Source organism: Anas platyrhynchos, chromosome 8, assembly GCF_047663525.1.
Source record: "Anas platyrhynchos isolate ZD024472 breed Pekin duck chromosome 8, IASCAAS_PekinDuck_T2T, whole genome shotgun sequence".
Taxonomy (NCBI): Eukaryota; Metazoa; Chordata; class Aves; order Anseriformes; family Anatidae; genus Anas; species Anas platyrhynchos.
The window spans coordinates 23384844-23406976 of record NC_092594.1 but is presented as its reverse complement, the minus strand read 5'-3'; the positions used below and the strand labels follow the sequence as shown (position 1 = coordinate 23406976).

General features: G+C 40.1%; 1 protein-coding gene across 2 annotated transcripts; it reads right to left on the bottom strand.

Annotated features, from left to right (window-relative positions):
- Positions 1 to 262: 262 nt before the first annotated feature.
- GTF2B (general transcription factor IIB) lies at positions 263 to 20081 on the bottom strand. Of its 2 annotated transcripts, none has more exons than XM_027463034.3 (7): positions 19929 to 20081; positions 17840 to 17946; positions 8933 to 9066; positions 2776 to 2922; positions 2510 to 2639; positions 1859 to 2140; positions 263 to 742 (listed from the first exon to the last, which is right to left on the bottom strand). In XM_027463034.3, the coding sequence occupies exons 1-7, from the start codon at positions 19943 to 19945 to the stop codon at positions 609 to 611; spliced, it is 951 nt and encodes a 316-aa protein (XP_027318835.1). In that variant the 5' UTR covers positions 19946 to 20081; the 3' UTR covers positions 263 to 608. The 2 variants fall into 2 exon arrangements, with proteins under 2 accessions (XP_027318835.1, XP_005029322.1); XM_005029265.5 differs by lacking the exon at positions 19929 to 20081 and adding an exon at positions 19401 to 19432.
- Between the last annotated feature and the right edge of the window lie 2052 nt (positions 20082 to 22133).

The window sequence follows — 22133 nt, the reverse complement described above, 5'->3', positions numbered from 1 at the left end:
TAGAGACCTTCAGCAGCAGTTGTGCAAATATTCAAACTGCTTTTCACCAACTGTTTGCACTCTGGGTTAAGTCTCCCATAAATTGTAGCTCACTACAAATATTAAAGCCACTGCAGACATTTAAAATTGTGAGGAAGGTGAGCCTTGTGACTAAGTCTGTAAGCATGAAGCTAGCTCAACCATTCTCTGGCCTGCATTCCAGTTCTCAGTATGCAGAACAGCACGTGCACGTCCACTTGGAGTGATATTCACAAGATGTAAGTGTTTTTGGAAAACAGTTTATTCAGGAATTACAGAATATTTTCAATTTTCCAAAATACATTTTACTAGATCCCTACAAAAGAAATCTAAGTAAGTACAACAATATGAAATTAAGTTTGTTGCAAGTCATTAAATATTTACTTCCACTAATATATACATACAAAATGCCACACAACGAGCTTGTTTACCCTTGGAATGTGTGCTGCGTTCTGGCAGTATCCTCCAGTTCCACAACATGAAGACTCAATATTAACACTTTGTACATCCTTTATTATAGGCAAAAAAAAAAAAAAAAAATCAGAAGTTTTTCTTTTTGTTAATAGAAATTAAAGGAGCCTTCAGCAATCTCACAGCTGTGGTAGCTTGTCTACTGGGGTATCGAACTTGAAGTCTGCTGGGAAGAGATCAGGAGCCCGAGGATAGATCAGCCTGTACGACTGTCTGATCGTAACATCAGCCACACCAGCTATATCACCAATTTCTAAGACAAAAAGCAAAAAAATGATTAACAGTTTTTATTTTGTTGCCATTTTTATTGAAGAAAACAGCAAACACCACCATTTACAAAAGGAACTTAAATTGATTCAAGATTTAACAAGGGTTGAAATTTCAAACCTTGAGATGACTGAAAGCCCCAGCATCATCCCAGGACTCTGCAGGAATATGAGGCACGTATGTGTCAACTGCAGACAGATTTATTCTCATTTAACAAAGACTCTTAAGAGATAATCAAATAGCTCGAGGTGAGCAAGGATGAAGGCACAGTACTGCTTGGGTTCTAGATTACTCCCATGCCCAGGAAACTGTCAACACAGTGAAAGTCCCAGGGACAGAATGAACAGCACTCAACACAGAACAGAACATCACAAACCAACAGATAAAGACTATTACTTACCTAAAAGAATCTCTCCTCTAAAGGATTGCTAAGTTTTTAACATCTCTGATCTGAACTGGACCAGACAAAGTGACAGAGCTTCTATCCATGCACCACACCAAGTCCTAACCAAGGCAGCCGTTGTTCCCTTCCCTCCCCACACGGGCCCAGTTCTCTTGCAAGCCACAGTCCAATCGCTGCTGTTCTGAAGCTCAGGAACAGGCCTGAGCTCTTCACTGGCTTTCTAAGGGCTACCCTACCAGAAGAGGATAATGCTGAGGTGATCTATGGCCAAGCTGCCCCACAATCTAGGTGATCTGGGGCTGCCAGAGTGATTTGAGACCAGGAGTGTAAGCTAAGGCCTCACTACTAGCTACAACTGCCACAGAGTTTGCATTTGGAGTATTTTGGAGCAGCAGAATGCACACATACCAACGTTAGCATGGGTGAAGTTACAAGTTATGCTCATGTGAACATACTGAAATGCAGCAGAGCAGTAAGAATCCAACTCCTAGTGCCAGATAATGTGAATTCAGTTTCACTAAGCACAGCTCACCGTTCCATTTTTATTGGGGGGAGGGCAGAAGAGACATTCTGGTTTGGTCTCTGCCTCATGCTGCTATAACACCAGCTTACCACTACCTCCAGTGACTTCACTCAAGTTCTACAGTAACCTCAAATTCTCTTTTGAGCCGTAAGACATTGAATACAGTGAAGTTTTACCTTTTTGTGTCCTTTTCTCTGCAGAAGCTTGCGATGCCATATAAATCGCTGCAGCTGCTACGGAGATAGGGCTTCTCCCAGGAACCAAATCTAATTCTACGGCCTTACGGGCAATGTGCGTGGCTGCCATTTGCACTTGTTTCGGAAGACCCAGATTTGAACAGAATCTTGACATGAAGTCTCCAGTTGTAATCAGATCAACACTGGTTTCCAGAGCTTTCAAAATGAGTTTAAAACACCGGCCTATTTCCTTCTTTGAAATCCGGGACACTGCACATATTTCTAAACAAAGAAAAAAAAATGAACTTTAGCTTGACAGCTTGCACATACTTACTGCAGAGCTGTTGGTTCAAATTCAGTTGGAAAAGTCCCCAATGTCCTCAGATCAAGCAATATCTTAAATTTCACCGACAATCAGAGTGACCCTCAGGTGCCAATTTTTAAATGCATTATCACCAAAAATCCCGTGCCTGAAAGCCTTATGAACATAGCAATTTTTTTCTAGACTGCCCCCCCCCCCCCTCAAACAAGGTGTACTACAGTGGAGAACAACCAATTCAGCAAAGTCCAGAAATAAGAGAATTACCTTGCTTCAGTAACAATGACTGGATAGTTCACAGCAAAATTGAATCTGTATCACTGAAAGCTTACCTTTAAATGTTCTTGGAACACCCTCTTGCCTACAGGCTATGTAGAGACAAGCAGAAGCAATAGCATCATTACTCCTTCCCTTCAGGCTCTTCTGCTCATACACTTGCTTGAATAAATTATTTGTTCTATCCTTCAAAGCAAAAAGACAAAATTTAATTAACTCTAGGCCATTTAATTAGCAGCAATATCAAAAATTCATGTGCTCATTATATTATGCTAACTAAGTCAATGCCAGAACAATTAAAGAAAGAGAGACATGAACTTACAACTATATTTCTAGGGAGGTTGATTCTGTCTGCCATATTCGTGATTTCTTTAAAAGCGTTCATCATTGCACGATCAGAGCTACTCATAGTTCTACGATTCTGGTACTTTGAATTCCCAAATTCATCAAAACTTGCTGCACCTGTGCCCTGAAAAGAAAAATTTTATTGTCAGTAAAACATAATCAACTTCCTCCTCATTTCAAGAACGAACAAGTTCCAGCTTTATAAATCCCAATTCATGACATTCGGTTGGAACAACTGCACAAATACACGACTGAAGTAAATCATACAATTGAGCACTGTGCCAACCATCACGCTCTATACGATGCACAAGTCTCGAATCATGAATTGATTTCCAAGGACTACCAATTATGCAAGTATTTTTCTTTCCTAATGTAACAATGGCTTAAAATATGAGCAACGCATAGCCAGCATACGCATTTCAATACTCCAATCACCAACGCTGAGGTCCAAGACTCAGTTTTATGCAACCCATGTGTCACTGGGCTACATCTGCAGCATGGCAGACTGGCAATTGAGAAAAACAAAACTTTATGGCCAACCGGAGACCACTTGTTACAATGACAACTCAAATATGGTAGTGAAGGCGTGACCCAAGAGAACATCCAAATCAATGACCAATTCAAAACTAATTTGAGGCTTTGCCTACAAGCAGTAGCAAGTGTTCGTTGTGGCAAATGTAAAAACCCATATATTCTGCCTTTACAATACAACCGAAGGACTTCTTAAAAGAAAAGCTTCAAGTCTTAGGAGAAGTAAAAGCCACCAACTCAACCCAGGAGCTTCAAAACAAGGTTCCGACAGGCATTGTCTTGTACCTTGTAACTGACAGTGCAAATCACATACTTCTGAAAACTCCCAACTCTATCCAGCTAAGAGGGTTTAAAATGTTTAAGGTGTTCAATTACTTATCGTGCTGAAATATGCCTTTAACAAATAAAGCCATGTCAGATTAGCAATGGCTGATAACAACAATGCGGCCTGTGAGTTCAGGGGAGCAATCTCCGTAATTGCACCACACCCTGGCACCACCTTACTCCCCTGAGCTGCCCAGGCAGAACCAGAGCACTCATGTCTTCTTTCCCAACCCAAGCTCTCTGGAGCTGCTGCTCTATTTTAAAGCAGCCTCTAATTCCGTCCTCTCCCCTTGGTATATCTGCACATAATATACGTTCTTTGGCTGACACTAACAATGCTTGCTCCTTACATTCACTTACGCTGTTCCACTTCGCTATACTGAGGACTCCAGCTACATTCCATTCTCAGCAAGCTCAGCTCATCCCTCTGTCATCAAGACCCACATCTCTGGTGCACACATACGGTGGAAAGCTAGGGCTCTAGCTAAGAAACCTCTTTCTCAAGTTTCCCTATAGGTTAGCCCCTTGAACAGGCCTTCTATGACAGCTGTTAGATCCCGAGACTGTTCTTGGCTTTTTTCCTACTCCTTCAAACATCCTTGCCAATTAAAGAACCACAGAGAAACAATCCTGGCACCAACACAGCAGAGGGAGCTCCAAAGGCAATCCTACTTCCCTGACTGGGTGAATACCTCCAGCTACGCAAAGGTTCCCAGAAAGGTTTAAAGGTAAACAATGAGCACAAAGAGGGCACAACAGCCTTCAGGCCTGTTCAGGCCTTTAAAGAGCTTTACAAACACATCTGCAGCACTAGCCCTTTCTTTTAGAACCCATGCCAGAACAACACTCCTTGGCCCAGAACACGTCTCTGGTCAAAAGACTCCTTCCTGGTCATTGCTCACGTCCCTGCTCCCTACAACATTCCCATGCATCACAGCCTCCTGGCCTAGTGCTATGCAGAAATACTTACCGGAATGGCATTTGCTCAAAATCTTGTGAATAATAGAGTAATGGCCACAGCCAAAGGTCCCTAGTCCCTGTTCATTCAGACCTCACACCAGGTAACCCTTAGGAAATAGTGCTCTGTTCTCGTGCCATGAAGTACATCCTGTCACCACAGGGATTTTCACCAGTCCGCCATACAGCACATGAAATATATATACGTTGTTGTTTGCTTTTTTTTTTAATGTTCTTGTTAACCTCCCCATTTTTAACTTTCTGGTTAGTTACTTTTTCCTTTGAATGTCTGCTTACACGTACCAAACCACCAGTGCAGCCACATGCAAGTACTGCTAGCCAGAGGACTTCGCCCTGACTGCATCAACACCTTCCAAGAGTGATTCCAAGAGCAATCCCCAACATACAGCTCGCAACTATAAAAGGGTTGGAAAATACTCTTCCATTTCAACCGCTTAAGTTAAACCACAGCAATTCTCCCTGCATTTGCTATTTAAATGCATCATCTACTTTCCTTCTGAATCCTTCAATTGAGGGACAATGCTTCATTGGCTTCAGCTCCTGACAACCATGTTAGGAGTCCCTTCCCCTACATGGGCAAAACCAGAAGCCATAGAGTTTTAACTGAAATCCAATAAGCTTTAAGAATTAAGCATCTTTTGGCCATGTCCTTTATAAGATGTCTACTCAAACCTCAGCAAGAAAGGTGTGAAAGTCAGGAGTTCCAACTTTTTGGCTTTCAAACAGAGCTGAAACCTTCATGCACTATTTTTCTGTCCTGAAAACTGCCTCTAAGACAGCTGGAGTCAAAAACCAGTTCAGTAAACAGCGGTGATCTCTGGAGACGCTCAGTGGAGGTTAGGTTTACAGCACTGGCATCCAACAGCTTTGCAGCCTAGTACATCCCCTTTAAGAGCAGAAGGGAGAAGTATCTCCAGCATCACTGACTTGAGGCTATCCACAGCACCAAGGAATGCACCCATATCAGGCAGTCTGCTTGCCCAGTATAACCAGCTCATTATACAGTCTGGAGGTAACCATGGATCCTTTCTTCTTTCACATTCATCAGCCCTTGATATCTTGCCACTGCTTATCAATACGACACTTTGAGATCCAGGCCACGCCGTCTGACAACATCCAGCTTCCTTTCAGAGGCACCTGATCAAAGGATAGGAATTCTATACTAAGAGAATGCATTAGTTTCCTGTTCAGCCAACCTACATTCTCTTGTACCTGCAGTCACTACAAAAAGGACTAAATTAATAACAAAGCATGACAAAAGACAACTTCTCCCACAAGATCGGTAGCAAAACTGCAAGTTTTCTTTTTAGACTCGGGGAAAAGAGGCTGATGTATTTAAGCTGTTTGCTCAGTTACTGCTCTTGAATTTTGCATGAAGATTTTAGAAATAACCACGATATCCTGGCAATCGAGTCACGACACCAGACCTCACCACGCCTCCAATTGATCTGCAGTGTCACAGAATCAATCGCAGCACACTGCTTCAGAGGCATACAGTTCTGTGTCAATACCCTAAAGATCTGTCTGAAGAATGCCAGCCACTTCCACCACAGCCAGCTATGCTATTCATCCTCCTCTTCACAGACAAATTAATCTTTCTTCCAGCACAGGCTTTTGCTACTTCAGACAGATGGGTCCCATAAGTACTAAAACCAATTAGGAATTAATCCATTTGTACGGGCAGAACAGCCTCTCTCCTGCTGCTAGCAGACACAGACCACACTCCCGCAGCAGGAGTCCCAGAGCAGGACCTCCTGGCTCCAAAGAGAAAGGACTAGCAAACCATTCTGAGAAACAGAACTGACCCCCTTCTTTTACTATTTCAAGTTCCATTGTAACTGGCAAGTGGTTCAGACTCCATTTTCCCCTATATCCTCAGAAGTTTGCAATGGATGTGTTTTGTTATTTGCTACATATAAAATAATTAATCTTCACTTCTGGCTTTTCCATAACACAGTTTTTATTTCTGTTGCTGTTGTTTTATTCGCTTGTTTTGACAATTCCATTGCCAACAGCTCTACCCCAAGCAGACAGAAATAGCTGTTTCCTGCCTCATGTGAAAGGCTAAAGGGATTTCAGACACAGACATCTGAAGTCCACTCCAAGCCATTCTAGGAATTGTTATTAACCAAGAAAACAGGATCTCATCCTGCTTCATTGCCTGGAATTCCTGAAGGCTGTTCTTTCTTCTTTCGGATAGTATTTACCTTCCTCTTGATTAAACCAATTTCATTGCTTGACCACTCTACACATTCAGGTCAATCCTCACACCAGACTACTGCTGGTGCAGACTCCGGAAGACTGCTTTAAAAGTGTGCTACTTGCTTGGTTTAGTTATTTTTGCTGCAAAATTCACTCTTCCTGCACTGACAGAAATCTTCAGCATCTTCTGATGAACCATCCTCTTCCTTCCAAATAACTGATGAAGAAGGCAGCTCCTGATACAAAGTTCACATCAGTGAGCTGACATTCCAGAGCTCCTGGTTCAGTGGCAACACAAAGACAGGAACTCTTGTCCAGAACATATCCTGGTTTGTCACAATTTCCTGTAGAAAACAACGACTCTTCTTTGGTTCCTCCCCTTCTAAATGAAATACGCACAGCAAGACAGACTGTACCCCAAAATTCTCCATGGCAGTTCTAGTGCTTGGACACTTTCACTCACAGTTCTCATAGGTTGTATGTCTCATAGGTTGCTAGTTTAGTCACGTCTGTCCTGGGCTGTTCTGGTTTAATGGCAAAGCTGTTTCATTCATTCAATCTTCATCTCTGATCATTTTTATTTTTTTATTGAAAAAACAAACTTTCACAGGTGTTTCTCTAGGTCTTTAATTCTCTCATTGAGGCTACTATTACTGTTAGTGATACGGATATGAATGCTCTCTAGTGGAAACATTTTTTGTCTTCTCCAACATGCAGGTTCTGAGAAGGTCATCCTACCTAACGAATCAAACCAAGTTCCCAGAAACAAACCCTGTATTGGCACAGTCCCAGAAATAAGACAACCCTGTGTGAACCCAGAGCAAACTGTCTCTTTCTCTGCCTGTTTATAAAGGTGCATTTCTGATCTTTACCATAGCCCACCAAATCTATGACAGAAATCCAAGTCCTGAGGATTATAATCTTCGTGGATCTATTAAGGAACCATTAAAACTCCAATGACTCATTTTTCCATTAGGATTTATTGAAAAGAGAACTAACATCATTCATAAAGGTGGTAATGACTCTCTGTAAGCACCCACCTGACTGCTACCAGAGTGGTCAATACGTATATGTATTGCACAATTATCTGATTCTTTCTAGGACTGCAGGAAATTCACTCAGTTACTAGAAGATTACCCAAACTTTGCACAGTTTTAAGAAAATAACTGTGTTTCTTTGGTAATCATTAAGTATTACAGGATCCCAATTAATGGCTGAAGACCATCTCCCTGACATGTAGGAATATCTACGAAATGGACACTTACTTAAAATTAAATGGAAATACTCTACTAAAAACAGGCTAGAATTGCATATGCTCATTTCATTAAGTTATTGGGAAAGATATCAGATGACATCTGTAAAGATTAGACAGAAAGAAACATTCAAGAAATGCATAAATATGAATTTGCAACTTGCAGTAGGAAATATAACAAAGTACAACAATGAAAGCTTATCTGGGTCACTATTTCATTAAGGGCAGTGTATTTGTGCTATTAATCTTGCTCTCTCTTTCTTATGGGAAACATCAGGATAAGGCTGTATCACAAAACTTCAAGCGAAACATGCATCGAGTACTTTCTTCTGCAGCAGTTATGCTATAGAAAATTCTACATTTAGTGCTTTAATATTAACTGAGAGAGAAGGTACAACATGCATGTAGCTCTCAGGTTCTCATCCAATATAGATTTAATTACAAAAAGATAGCTCGAGTTGGCAGTACAAGCCATTGAGACCTCAAAACTATGTCTCTGTTAATTCACAATTACCTCAAATACACCAAGTATTAGAATGCTAAGTCACAGTATTTGTTGTTTTGTTGGTTGTAATTAAACATTACAACATCAGCTCTTCTATTTATAGCAGCATATCAACGGGTGGCAACTAACACCACAGCACTTAAAACTCTTCTTGAAGTGTTCAGCCCCTTCCTGCTACCAGCCAGAGCCAGCCCCTGTTACACACCACTGAAATGCAAGTGTACCATTTAGACAGAACGCTTCTGTAAATACATTCTCTGAATAGTTTCGGTATGGACATACAAATACGTACTTGACATTAAAATGTTCAAACTCAGTAGAATTCTGTATTTGAAATTTTACCTTGCCAATCATTGTACTCAAGTCACCATCACTCAACAAAGGATTCTGGGTATCCCCAACTCGAGATGGGTCTTTTGTCGCTTTGTCATTGCTGAAAGTTCTCCATTCTGACCCAACGTCTATGACCCGGTCACCTGAGATCACAGAAAGCAATAGTTTGCATTAATGTATTATTCTGAAACATCAAGTCAAGCATCTGATCCCTCAGTTATAAAAACGCAGCCTTTGTCATTTGCAAACAGAACAGTAACTTGCAGGACAATGTACCAAAATGTTTAGGCTTTCCAAGTTAAGTAGAAGGCAATAGAAAAAAAAATATGCAACAGGAGCTGTATAGAAAAAATTAAATATCTAGAGAGATGCATCCAGAACACCAGGAGTTACAGCCATACCTGACGAATACAACAGGTTATCTTCAATACAAAATAAGAATCAAGACCTTGATTTCCAGCTGCAGCTTACAGTTGCCTATGGACATCCTCAGCGCTTACACAAGTGAGTAAGTTATCTTACATTTTCCAAGTGATACAAGTGCTTGTGAATTACCAAGCACCACGTCATCAAGCTGTAGCAAATCAGTTCTGTGCGTGAGCTCCAGGTCCTTGGTACTCCAAAACGTATGCGCCACCTCTAACCCACGATACCATTTTGTAGCTCAATTTTGTTCCTTAAGGGAGTTCTTACCCTGCCCAACTCCATTTATGATACTTGACAGAATGAACTCAAAATCCATACACACAACCCTTTCTTAAACTTGAGCTACCCCTAGAATTGTATCTGGAAGAGTTTAAATACAAATTCAGAACAAGCAGAAAAAGCACTAAAGCCCCAGTCTCTGAATGAATGAAAACTTTCCTCAAGTCCTCTCCGATTCATCTAAACGTTCCCAGCAGCAGCTATTCACGTTGACAAATGTCTCTAATCAACACTCTGATACCAGCACAAAAAAAAAAAAAAAATCACAATGACTAATTTAAAAAAAAAATCAGTTCATTCTATTCATTCTATCCACAGGTCTGGTAAAACCTGCATCTCAAAGGTGAGGTCTCCAGAGCAGTATTACAATACTACAGAGTTTTTAGGAATGCATGTACAAAAAAGCACTAAAAGAACACTTTTTTTTTGGTGTGTGTTTCGCAGTTAAACAGATTACAGCTCTGTGAAGGAAAGGATATCAGTAGAAACTTCAATGTAATTGTCACCTCTGCTTTGCTAAACCTGAGGGAAAATTCACTACCTTCATCAATGCTTAAGTGTGTCATGAAGGGAACATTTGCAAGAAATAAATAGCACTGACAGCAAGAAAAACTTCTGGTATGAAGTCCAAATATGAACCCACAAAGGCTGGTTTATCCTAGTGAAAACATAAGCCGTCAGACAAAAGAACTCTCCACCAAACAATGATAATATAAAAGATATGAAGTGGGGAAAAAATGCAAGAGCAATGGACAGAGCAGTGTAACTGCAAAATTACTGGTGGAAAAATAAATATCTGAATCTGAGGAATATTATTCATAACAAATGATGATGCAAGGAGTATGTTTGAAATTGAAAAGCGTGACTGAACCGTAAGAGATCACCACAGACTAAAAAGAATAAATTCAGATTAGAAGTGTTCTCACCAGTGTTTGTCCACTATACCCACAGCTATGTTCCAACTTTATTTATTTAATGCTCTAATGAAGACCAAGAGAGGTTGTGGAAATACCAAAAGCTAGAAGATCAAGAAGATAGCAAGGGGGCACAGATCCATTCTTTCCACCATGAAGGTCTCTGCCTTGCAAGGTTAAATTAGCAGACGGCATGCTCCTCTGGCTCCCAGACTCTCTGTAAATATTTGATTCAGTAATGCTCCTTCTATGGCCTAGCAGTAACTTTACTTTAAGACAACCCCCCAATACTGTTTACAGCATCTAAAAAAAGCAAAATGTACTTAAAATTCTGGCATGGTATAAATAGAACACTGAGTACAGAGCAATGATGTAATATTTTTTCCACACAAGTGGGAATGACCTAAATGACTCACTCAAGGATCTGCCTCTTGTGAGTTATGAACCATTCCTGCTCTAACAAAAAAGTGTTATATCACTGCCTGCTTTGGCAAATGTATTACAAACAGAGGATTGAGACTACTATTTCAGAGTGAGAAAAGATTAAGCAGAACAAATCGCTGGGTACAAAACATGTGTGAGGATGAGGTATGCAAATACCTTTACTTTGCCAAGACATCTAATATTGCAGAAAAATGGTTCTTCTGTATATTCTGTTTTACTTAAAATATACAGAGATCCTAGGGATTGCATTCCACCTTTCAGAAGGCTTCTATAAAAGTGTGACACAAGCTAGAAATACCAACAAAAATGCAACAAATACGCCAAATATTTCCACAAATGGAAAACATATTCAACTACAAGCAACTAATTATCCAATTCTACACGCTCAAAAAAGCACGGCATTTACTATTTTTAACTTTTCAAAAAATAAAATTCACTTTGGAACTGTCCTGTTAGTATAGATGCACTTAAGGCCCACCTGTAAGTGACAAAAACAAAACCTTAATATACTAAAGTCAGTCCTCTCAGAAGTAGTGCAAAACAGTAGCGTTCAGAGAATGAGCCTTACACACTGCTCACTAAGCTGTCATTTCAAGCTCTGAGCTGCATTTCCTGGGTCATACCCTACCGACTGGCTGTCCCAAAGCACCTGGAAAATGGGTCTGGAGTGGCAAACGCCAGAGTAACAAAAGCTCCCCAGAACCACCACCTAAATTTTCTGCTTTCTCCCATTACTATTATATGGGTTTTGGCAACTGTATCCAGCTATGATTAAGGATGGGAGTGGTTGAATATTCCCTTCACTGCTTCCTTTTGAACAGAAATAAAATCCACCAGATATGGTGATATTACACATATCTTTTCTTAATTTTCAAAAAAGAGATGAGTTCATCCTTTCCTCTCCTGAAGGGACAAAAACACAGTGTACAGGACTGAATCCTTGTGGAAACCCACCTCCAGACTAACAGCATGAAGCATCTTTACGAACATGTGAGTTTTTCTTCACTGCCCCATCTCATTTCATTTTGTATGCTGTTCTTCCAGTATAGAGCTACTCTTTAAAATTACAGTCTGGTTGACTAACATGTGAACCGTACTGGAAATAACCACAGCAACCTTCAGTGACTGGAGTTACCCACCATTGAAAAAACCAGTTAGTGAAACACAAAGCTGCTGTTACTCAGAAGAGAAGACCTCAGACCAAAGTTACTTTTCTTTATAACTGCCAGATGCAACAAGCAACTGCCACAGAAGTGCAAGAGTAAATTCAGACCAGTATCAAAAATTTAAATGTCATTTTGAACAGATTTTAATAATTAGTTTTAAATGTGTACACATCACCAATTATGTTTGTTTACTTCCTCCCCCAATAGAAAGTGCTGTATGAAAGGGAAGCATTTTCACTCAACAAGCTCTAAACTCAGTTACATATTTTCAGAGAAATAATAAAAGCTATTTTAGTGTCACACTCCACTCATGATACATATGTATTTTATTCTCTATTTGCATTTCGCATTTTTTTATATAAATAAAATAAAGCTGCCATCTGAAGATGCTTAACCAAAACAAGTGGGATGAAATTCAAGCCTCCAATGTTATCCTCCATATTCAGTCTCGAAGCAGTTCTGAGAAGTATGCCTTAAGTCTTCTGAAGAGGACTATAACATTAGCTGTACATTAAATCAAGTTACAAACATTAACAATTAGTACTTCAATCTTAAATACAGTATTATATTTATTTGCACTTTAAAATACCTACACCACTTGAACAGAATGTTTGTTTCATTCTTACAGTTAGTTAAGGAATCTGCTGCCATCTAGTGAACATATATATGGAAACACATTTTACAATGTTAAATTTAAAAATATATAAGAATTATAATTAATTTCTGTCAGCTCCTTATTAAGGAAAGTACTGACATGCTGAGACAGAGTACAATTTAAAACTTAGGTGGCAGACTACAAGCCAAGGAGAATTGTGAAGACTTTCAAGAGTGCCAAGAGACTTGTGAAGAGATTTGTGGAAACTTACCCTGCTTCCAGCAGACACACAGCTGAAATGGGTTAGACTTAAGACAAACTATTTGAAATGCTTACTGCTAAAGGGTAATGGATGGTTCTTTTGGTAATACAAATCACCTATGTAAATTAGGCAGCCACGAATACCCATGCATTCAACTACTCAGAATTTCTGCAAGTATAAGCATACCTTATAATGAGCTTTTCTGTGGATGCAAAGCAGTTTACTTGCACGCACAAACTTGTCAAACACTTTTTAGTGCTCTGGACACCAAGTGCAAAAGCAGTAACCAGACGCTAACGCAGCATCCATAACTAAATGTTTTTGACTGTTCATGTAACATGTTAAATCTTAAATTAAAATCTTCATTTTTAAATGTTAATAATACTTACAGAAAGAGGTAGCCATAAAAAACACAGAGATATGAAAAAGACTCTCACCATTTTGAGGTATAAAGGTATTAGAATAGCCATAAGTGCCATCTACTGGACCTAAGTCAGAAGTACTTACGTTCCTTCACAGGTTGCTCCAAAAAAAAAATAATTATATAAATAATAAAAAGTTATTTGGTTTATTTTAGAAAAGCAGCATCTATGTACATATGCAATCAATCTTATCCCTGACAATAGACATCATAACAGAGTAACAGTCAGGCCACCAGACAATCATGAAACCCATTTCATCCTATATTGTGAAGAAAAAATATCTGTGGCAAAGTTAAATCTTACGTTTACCACACAGACTACACCTGAACTTAAGACACACCATTTAGATCTTGAACTCTTGACCAACGTTAGCCAACTAATAACGTGTCAATTTTATAACAGCATTACCTCTCTGACCAAAAGCCATTGAACCTTTTTCCTCAAAACTAAGTATTCAGGCACAAATGTCTGAATATAGGTCATAATCTGATTCAAACCTTTAACAAGTTGCTATGCATCCAAAGATTCCCATCAGGTGAAGACAGGCTTCAGCTTTTTTTTTTTTTTTTAATTTTAAGAAGGTTATCCAGGAAGACTCCATACACGAGCTTGTTCTTCTCTATGCCATACCTGCCTCCTGAAGCAGAAGGAGCTAACCAGTTCAAGAACAACTTACTGCTCACAGCTGCAACTCCTGCAAACTTTGACACAGTAGTTTAAGGAAAGTCCTCAGAAGTACTCCTACCTACCCGAGAAGCTACACAGCTGCACAGGCTACCAGACTTAATCACCCTCTGAAAGCCAGCTCATCACTTCCCTGCAGCAAGAAGTCAGTGCTTCATATTCCACTTCTGTTCTGCTTTCTTCCACCCCTTCTGGTGTCAGCTGACTTCCAGCCTTTTTACTGCCTAAAAGGTAGCAAGCAAAATATTTACCTGTCAAGGAAGAGGATTTACTAGTTTACTAGCCTTTGTTCTTGAACAAAAGACTTCCCCCCCACAAAGTGTACCTGAAGAATGACATAGGGTCAATATTTCTAAATTAACACAGAGCTATTTATTCCTCCAAAGCCTAAGAACTGTGTTTGTGAGCTGTTGAGCCAGCACATTAACAATTACTGTACTACACATCCCAGAATGATTTGAGAAATTTAATGAAACACCAGACACACAACAGCAAATAATCTAGGACACACACTTGTCACAATTCAGATTTATGTCAATCCAGAATGCAAAAACACCACAGATAATTGCAATTTAATCTCTGATTGATTTTCATGCAAAAAAACAAAGTATCTAATGGGGGAAGTTAGCAAGTTCAAAACAGTTACCAGGAAAAGACAGAACACATGCTATGGCAGAAAAAAAGCTGCAGTAAGAAGGTAGATGGAAGTTTTTCATAGACAGAAGCTATATTTTGAAGCCACAATAAAACAACCATCAGCTTCACTTAAAATGTTCTTAAACAATTTGATTACTTTAATGCTGCACAGTGAAGCAGTACGGTTTATTTAGAACAAGTGAAAATTACTGTGCAAAGAAAAAGCACCATACAAGATTTAACTTAAATTTGCACTCTCATTAAGACACTAAGACCACCTGATGAGTACATAACAACACCAGGTAAAAAACCTTCTCCTGTTGCTTCACTACTCCCTTTCAGCTACATACCCCATAAATGTAACCTCAGCCATAACACTAGTAGTACTGATTTCACCTCACACTCCCAGAAAAGAGAGTTTTCAAACTTTGGAATTGATGTACCAGCTGCTTTAACCACGGACACACTGTTTTAAATAACAACAACAACCCAACTTTTTCCTCAAATATGTGAAAAATGATCATCTCACCACAACAAGCAAGAAAAACATCAAGTGGAAACACACTTAGTTTAGTCAAAAGATTCTTTGATCTCATTTCCAGCCAAACTGTACTAAAAATCAGTCAAGTCACATACTACATACTTTATGGCAGTAGAATACGCACACGTTTAGTATGTACCCTTCTGCCACACCAGTACACTGGCAGCACTCCCCAGGCACCAAAACCAGAGTATTTTTAAGTGAAACTGGAACATTTCTTTGAACACAGAGTGTATCAGATCTTTCCCTTTCTTTAACCTTTCTAACAGATCCCTTCCAGTGATCTCCCCAACTCTGAACCCACCTCCATCCAAACATACGAGGCAGACTTAACTCCCATCAGCTACACATCCTGACCACAAGTCTGAAGAAATCTGAACACAAATACATGACTTCACTGTGTAGGAACAGGAAGTGAAATCACAACTCTCTAAGGGGAACCTGCAACAAATGTATAGAAGTTTTACCATTTTGAAACAAAATTTTGTCTTCACTTTACACATCCTAGAAAACATCGCTATACCATGAACCTCAAGAAAAACAGGCATCAACAGTAGGAGCTGTTCTTCTCCTTCACTGAATTTGCTAACAAACCAGAAGAAATGTGCAATGTTCACACCTCTGTTTAGTCATGCACTCTTCAATTATTTACCTTCATCTCCTTTAATTAGTTTTCCAAACTAGCTGCTAGATACACCAGCTCATGAATTGGACATATGCAGGAAGACTCAATTACTCAAGGATGGAAAACTAAACAAGAGCAATCAGGACAAGAGAAAATGTTAAAACATTTTAATGATAAATCCATACAAAGACCTGCTTAAAAAAACCTCCATGCTTACAGAAAAAAAAAAAAAAAACAAACACTTTTTTTGCCCTACCAGCAACGTTAGCTCTAAACTGAACCTAGTCTTCTTTAAACACATTTTGATAATTCAGCTTAGTGAAAGGCTGCATTACTAGTCTAAGGATTTTGTCCAAGAATACCGAGCATTTCAACTAAGAAAAGCTGCAAAGCTACTGAATCAGAAGAGAACAAAGAGCAAATCTCTAAAGCACAAAAACCTTGTGACTAGATAACAAGAAAATATGTGAAAGCAAGGTTTCTCATATTTCAAAAGTTCCTGAAAAAGAAATGTAACAACAGGCAAGCAAAACCTTTCCCCCTCTTCTTCTAAAGCAAGTATTATCTTAGAAGTTATGAACCGATCGAGATGGACTTCTAAACTTCGGTTCAACTTCCAGAGTGGCTGTGCCAAGAGCTTAACACAGACCAAATTATTGTAAACAACAGCTTAAGAACATGATACTATGTTTTAACAGGAAATACTGTTGTGGATATTTGTGTTTTCTAACAGCAGATTTATCATAGTTCATACATTTTCATCAGAATTCACGCAATCTAAACCAGCCTTTCTGTAATAATGCAAGTAACAGTGGGGCTTTTTCAACCTTTTATATGGGTTCATCATTTTAAATAAAACTGGTACCCAAGTTAAAATATTTTAACAACTGTTTTAATAAAATATATTATTTTCTGCGTGAACAAAAATGTGTATTTTAGTCACCTGGCTAAGTTAGTGCTGCATTTGTTGCAATTTATTAAGCCTTTAGCTTCATGCTAGAAGCTGTACAAGAACTTCATTGCAAGAGTAGAACCAGCATAAAATCATTACAGTCTAGGAGAAAGGGTTATGATGCTATCAGAAAATTTTTGTACTATTGAATTGATTGAACATTAATTATTGAACACACACCCCCAAAGACAGAGTACTTTCTTTTGGTCACCGCATCTCTAAATAAAACTTAATAGACATAAACGATGTTTAAAGAATGACTATAACACAAGCACAAACAGTTTTCCCACAAAGAGAGATGCATAAAAATGAATATACAACATATTTTATGATACAATTTTCTCTATCATTCAAATAAAGACAATGCCTGAAAAGCCTTTCATTTTAAATATGTGTTATACTTATAAATACAGTTTAGCCTGTGAAAGTTGCTGCCACATGAATTAAGTAAAAGAGATGAGCAAAATTCCAGGAGAAAAACTGGATATTTACTTCGGATAGCGTTAAAAGCCTTTGGAGAAGTAATTAACAAAAACAAGCAATGATATAAAGAATCATCCTTCAGGGCAGAAGATAACCTAGGAACATATTTTTTTTTTTATTTTATAAGCAAGGTATTTGACTAAGAGCTTTGATTACAGTTCTTTTACTTTCCTATCTGAAAACGGCAGTCGTGATTAAAGACCAAGTACTGGACTAGACAGCACAATATTCTAGCTCAAATTGCAAAATACTTCAAGTTTTCAATCTTTAAAGCAAGTGTTTTTTTCACCATAATGCAAGTTACTAGAAGATGGACAATTCAAAATAGCACGCTCTTAGTCAACACAACATCATAAAAGCAAACATTTAGGTATCAAGAAAAAAAGCTTTTAATACTGAAACTATACACCAATCTTGGGGAAAAAACAGATCTACATGCGAAATTTAAGTTACATGGTAAGTCATGAAAACATGAATACCTACTTACCTACTACTAGCCCACACTCAGAACAGATCATATCACCGGCTCTGTAATCCTCTACCAAAATGGAGTCCGGATGGTTGGGACAAGTCACTCGTGGAAGCACATCCAAACTAAGAAAAAAAAAAAAAAAAATTAATTCTTAATCATGTTTAATCGAGCAGGTTGCATATCCAAAGTATGAGTTCCTCCGCAAAAAAGAATGATTTAGTAATATTGGATTTACTATGTTTTGAATCATAGTATGTTAACCCAAACACCTGAACTTCACCTTCTATTCAAAGGCTGTAGCACTACATTTGACAATCAAGACTTCAGGTCATCTTAAATTCCAGAATTTTTGCAATGAAACTCGTATCAGAAACAAAATGCCTCCAAATAGAACATCAAAAACTTAAATACAGACATGATTAAGTGTAGTCTAACTCACAGTCTACCACTAAATAAAGGTCCCCAGGAAGTCAGTGGTGATTGCTTCACTCTAAATGAGTGTTCCTACTCATCCTTATCAGACCAATATTACTTATCAGGTTCTCTAATCAGCAAGTAACGCACACATACAACTTTTTTTTTTTTTTTTTTTTAAGACAAAAAGAGAATACATGATTCTGACCTTATTTTTTTAAACATTTAAAGAAAAACATCCATTTTAAATAAAATTAGAACTAGATCATGCAAACTAGGCAAGCCATTACTTGTGAGATCTTCACAGAAAAACCATCAGCTCACAAAAGGGACTGCATGAAAACAAATTCTGAGAACAGGGAACTGCTTCTTGCACACCCATGCACATTCAAGAGCTACAGCAGATATAAAAACGTTCCCATAAAACATTAGCATTATTTAACGCATGCATAAACACAACAACTTTAGTTACTGGCTAGATCAGTGACCAATTGTTTCTAGTCAGATGTTTTAACAGCAAATGGCTCCTTCAAATTAATAGTGACCCCTCAGTAATTCCACTAGAAATGTCTCCTTTAAAAAAATAAAACCATCTCTGCTTCCAGGTGTAATCATTTACAATTACATTCAACAAAGCCATTCTCCTTGAGCTGAAAACACCGGATACAGAGAGCAATCGCACAAGAAAACTTCTCACAGGTACTTGCCAACCTAAACGTGACTGTGTCATAAAATGTCTACTCATCTTTTAAACTGTAGAAAATGTCCTATTAAAAAATTTGGTTAATCTGAGCTTCCCCCTTCCCAGTAGCTCGTTACTTCAGCCTAATCCGTGTACAGCCCCATCTTAGTTTTTGTGTTTTAGGTATTTCTGATATGTCAAAAAGAGAAAAACAACACTCTAACATTTTAACCCAATGGCTCTTCAGAAAACTCCAACCAAAACCGAAGAACAGCAGCAGCAGCATTAATATTAAAAACCTGCGGAAAGGACGTGTTCGTGCAGGCCACTCCGATGCAAACTGCGCTGGAAGCAGCGCACCAAACCCGCCTGCACCCCCTCACTTCGCTGCTCCTCTCCGGGCGGCCGGGTCACACACACAGACACACACACACACACACCACACACACAGCGCTGCTGACAAAGCGCCGTGCCCGGCACCTGGCGCTCGGCGTCATGCAAAATATCAGCGACGCGATAAGGGGGAGAAGAAACCCTAAACAGCTTCAGGGAGCCCGAAGAGCGCTGCGTTGAGGCTTCACCTCCGCAAACTGCTGCCACAAAGGGGCTTTCCTGTGCGAGCAGTAACCGCGTTACCGGGACAGACCAGGCCGGGGGCCCAGCAGCCGCTCAGCGCGGCGCCGCCTCCGCAGGCCGGCTCCCGGCGAGACGCGGCCTGGGCCCGCTCCTGGCGCGGGAGGGCAGCGGCGAGCCCGCAGGGAGAGGCCTGGGCCCAGCCGCCGGGAGCGATGCCCCTCACACCGCGCCCCCCCTCCGGCACCCCCCCCCCCAGCCCGTTTCGCAGGGTCAAGGCCGCGGAGGCCCGGCCGGCCGCCAGCCGGAGCGGCCCCAAGCCGGCCCCGCGGCTCCTCGGCTCAGCGGGGCGCTGCGGCCATTTTGTGCCGCGGGGACGTGGCGCAGCGCCCCCCCCCTTCCCAAATGGCCCCCCCCGCCCGTCCCGGCGCTCACCGGCTGGTGGACGCCATGTCAGCGCCCGGCCGCAGCGGTGCGTGGAGTCAGGCGGCCGCGCAGCGCTGCCCCTTATGTAGCGCCGCCGGGGGGCGGGGCCAGCCCGCTCGCTACGGGCCGCGCCAGGGCACACACCGCGGGGGGGGGCTCGGTGACAGGGCCGCGGCGGGGCTGAGACAGCCGGGGGGGGCCGGGGGATACCCCAGGGGGCTGCTCACAGCCCTGAGGAGGTCGAAGTGGAGTATTTTGCCCGTGGGTAGCTCAAAGGAAATGCAGCAAGGCTGGAAAGCCCTGCTGCTACCACCACTATTCACACAACTGCTGGGCACCCTTCTGCTTAGGGCTCTGTCCAGGTGCGGCAAAGTCCTGTGGTAAAGAAGACAGAGGAAGAACCTTCACTTAGCCCTAAACAGAGCTTTATTGTGCTTACCAACATATATTTCACTAATAGAAACAAAGAGGTAGAAATTATAAGTGTGTAATAAAATTGCACTTCTTTTTATTCTTGGTGTGAGGGGTAAATACTTCCTGAAGCTCGTATTCAACGTTAACTTAAATGCCTTACTAAATTAAAGACCTGATACAACTCTGAGATCAGTTTAACGCAGAACAGAGCCCCCAAACAGCAACCACACCCAAACACACACTTTCAGTTTTCATTTTAAAACTGGACAGCAGGGCTTCCGTTTGGAGAACACCCCTGCCCCAGACTGCACGGTAGTGTGCACACACTGAGCTCAGGGTGGATTTGCCAAGAGCCTCTTTTTACTTTAGATAAATAAACAGAAGCTTTAGGATAAAAAGAAGATGAACTACTAGAAGATACGGACACTTAGACAAATTTAAAATTTACTTCTTCCCCTTTGCAATGACCCTTTTCACAAATCCTCGATAAAACCAAAAGATTAAATAGTACTTAAGAAGTTGTGTTCCGTTTCCACCTCATCTCCCCTGCTAAACACGTCTTCCTATATTACATTTCCCTGTAACTTCTGAAATTTGGGTGTAGCTGTCTCCAACAGCTGTACCACATCAGCACTGTCAGTCCCATCAAGCTTTCAAGGTTTGTCATGGCTTTTCATATAATCTGCTCTTTGAAAAAGGTCTTCTGCTGACAACCACTGTCAACAGCAGGTCCTTCCTGACCATATTGTCATTAACGAGAATTGAAAGAGTTTAATTTCCAGTACAGAAAGACAATCAGTTTTAGAACTGTTGCAAAAAATACAATAGATCATATCTCAGCACTTCTGTATTTCCTGTCTGCAGCAATTTTTCAAGTGCTTTGTCCCCAAGCAGCCAAAAATAGTGGTTGATATGGCAGATCAGAACAGCACTATTGACAGTCTCAACAACAGACTGTTTTCATAGCTTCTGGAAAGTTCACCTTGCTATCCCCAGCTGTTTCTGTTGTTTCTCATTGCTGTAGTCGCAACAATAATCCTATTTTTAAACCATTCTACTTCACTGGTCATTCTGGGGTTTCTTAAAATTTCATCCAAAGTTATCTCATGGTGGCTACTGTCAGCGTAATTAAATTGCAATTCTTACATTACTAACAATACCAGCATCATTCCATCAAGAATGCAACAAGATATTCAGCTGCCTTTGTGAACACAATGAATAGTACATTAATGAAAATAAGTCATCAGATCTTACTTGTTTATCTAAAAGTCCTTTGAAATTGGTTTGTTGAGTTATCTGATGTTCATTTTGTTCAAATAGCAGATGTCAGTCAAATGTCTCAAAGGAACAAACGAAGAAAACAATAGACAGCCAGAGCAGCTGAATTATGCTTGGTACATTAATTCATCTCTGTACTCTATCTTACATGTTCAAACCTTTGATGAAACAAAAAGATTAGCACATTAACAGCACCTGGACAACATGGGAAAAAAATAAAACTAACTGAAGACTAATACAATGGGTCCCATAGCGTGAGAAAGTCTCTGGACCCGTACAAAATGCAGAGGTATCTTCAAATATCAGCCACCTGTGTGTCCCCACTCAGATTTGGTGCTTTAGCATACGAGTTATTAGCATACCAATGAAGTGTTTGAAACACAGTAAGATGTAGCAGTAGAAAACCAATCATTTTGCTGTACTTTCCTTAATTTCCTCTTGAGCCCTGCATGTCATTTTTCTTTCATGCATATTCTAGACTGATTTTACACGATATCCCATTTGCCAATGAGAGTAATATAA

Coding starts and splice junctions, on each gene's coding strand:
- GTF2B (XM_027463034.3), bottom strand. Junction 9,067..17,839: donor TGAGTGTGGGCTAGTAGTAG/GTAAGTAGGTAT, acceptor CTGTGATCTCAG/GTGACCGGGTCATAGACGTT. Junction 2,923..8,932: donor TGAGTACAATGATTGGCAAG/GTAAAATTTCAA, acceptor TTTTCTTTTCAG/GGCACAGGTGCAGCAAGTTT.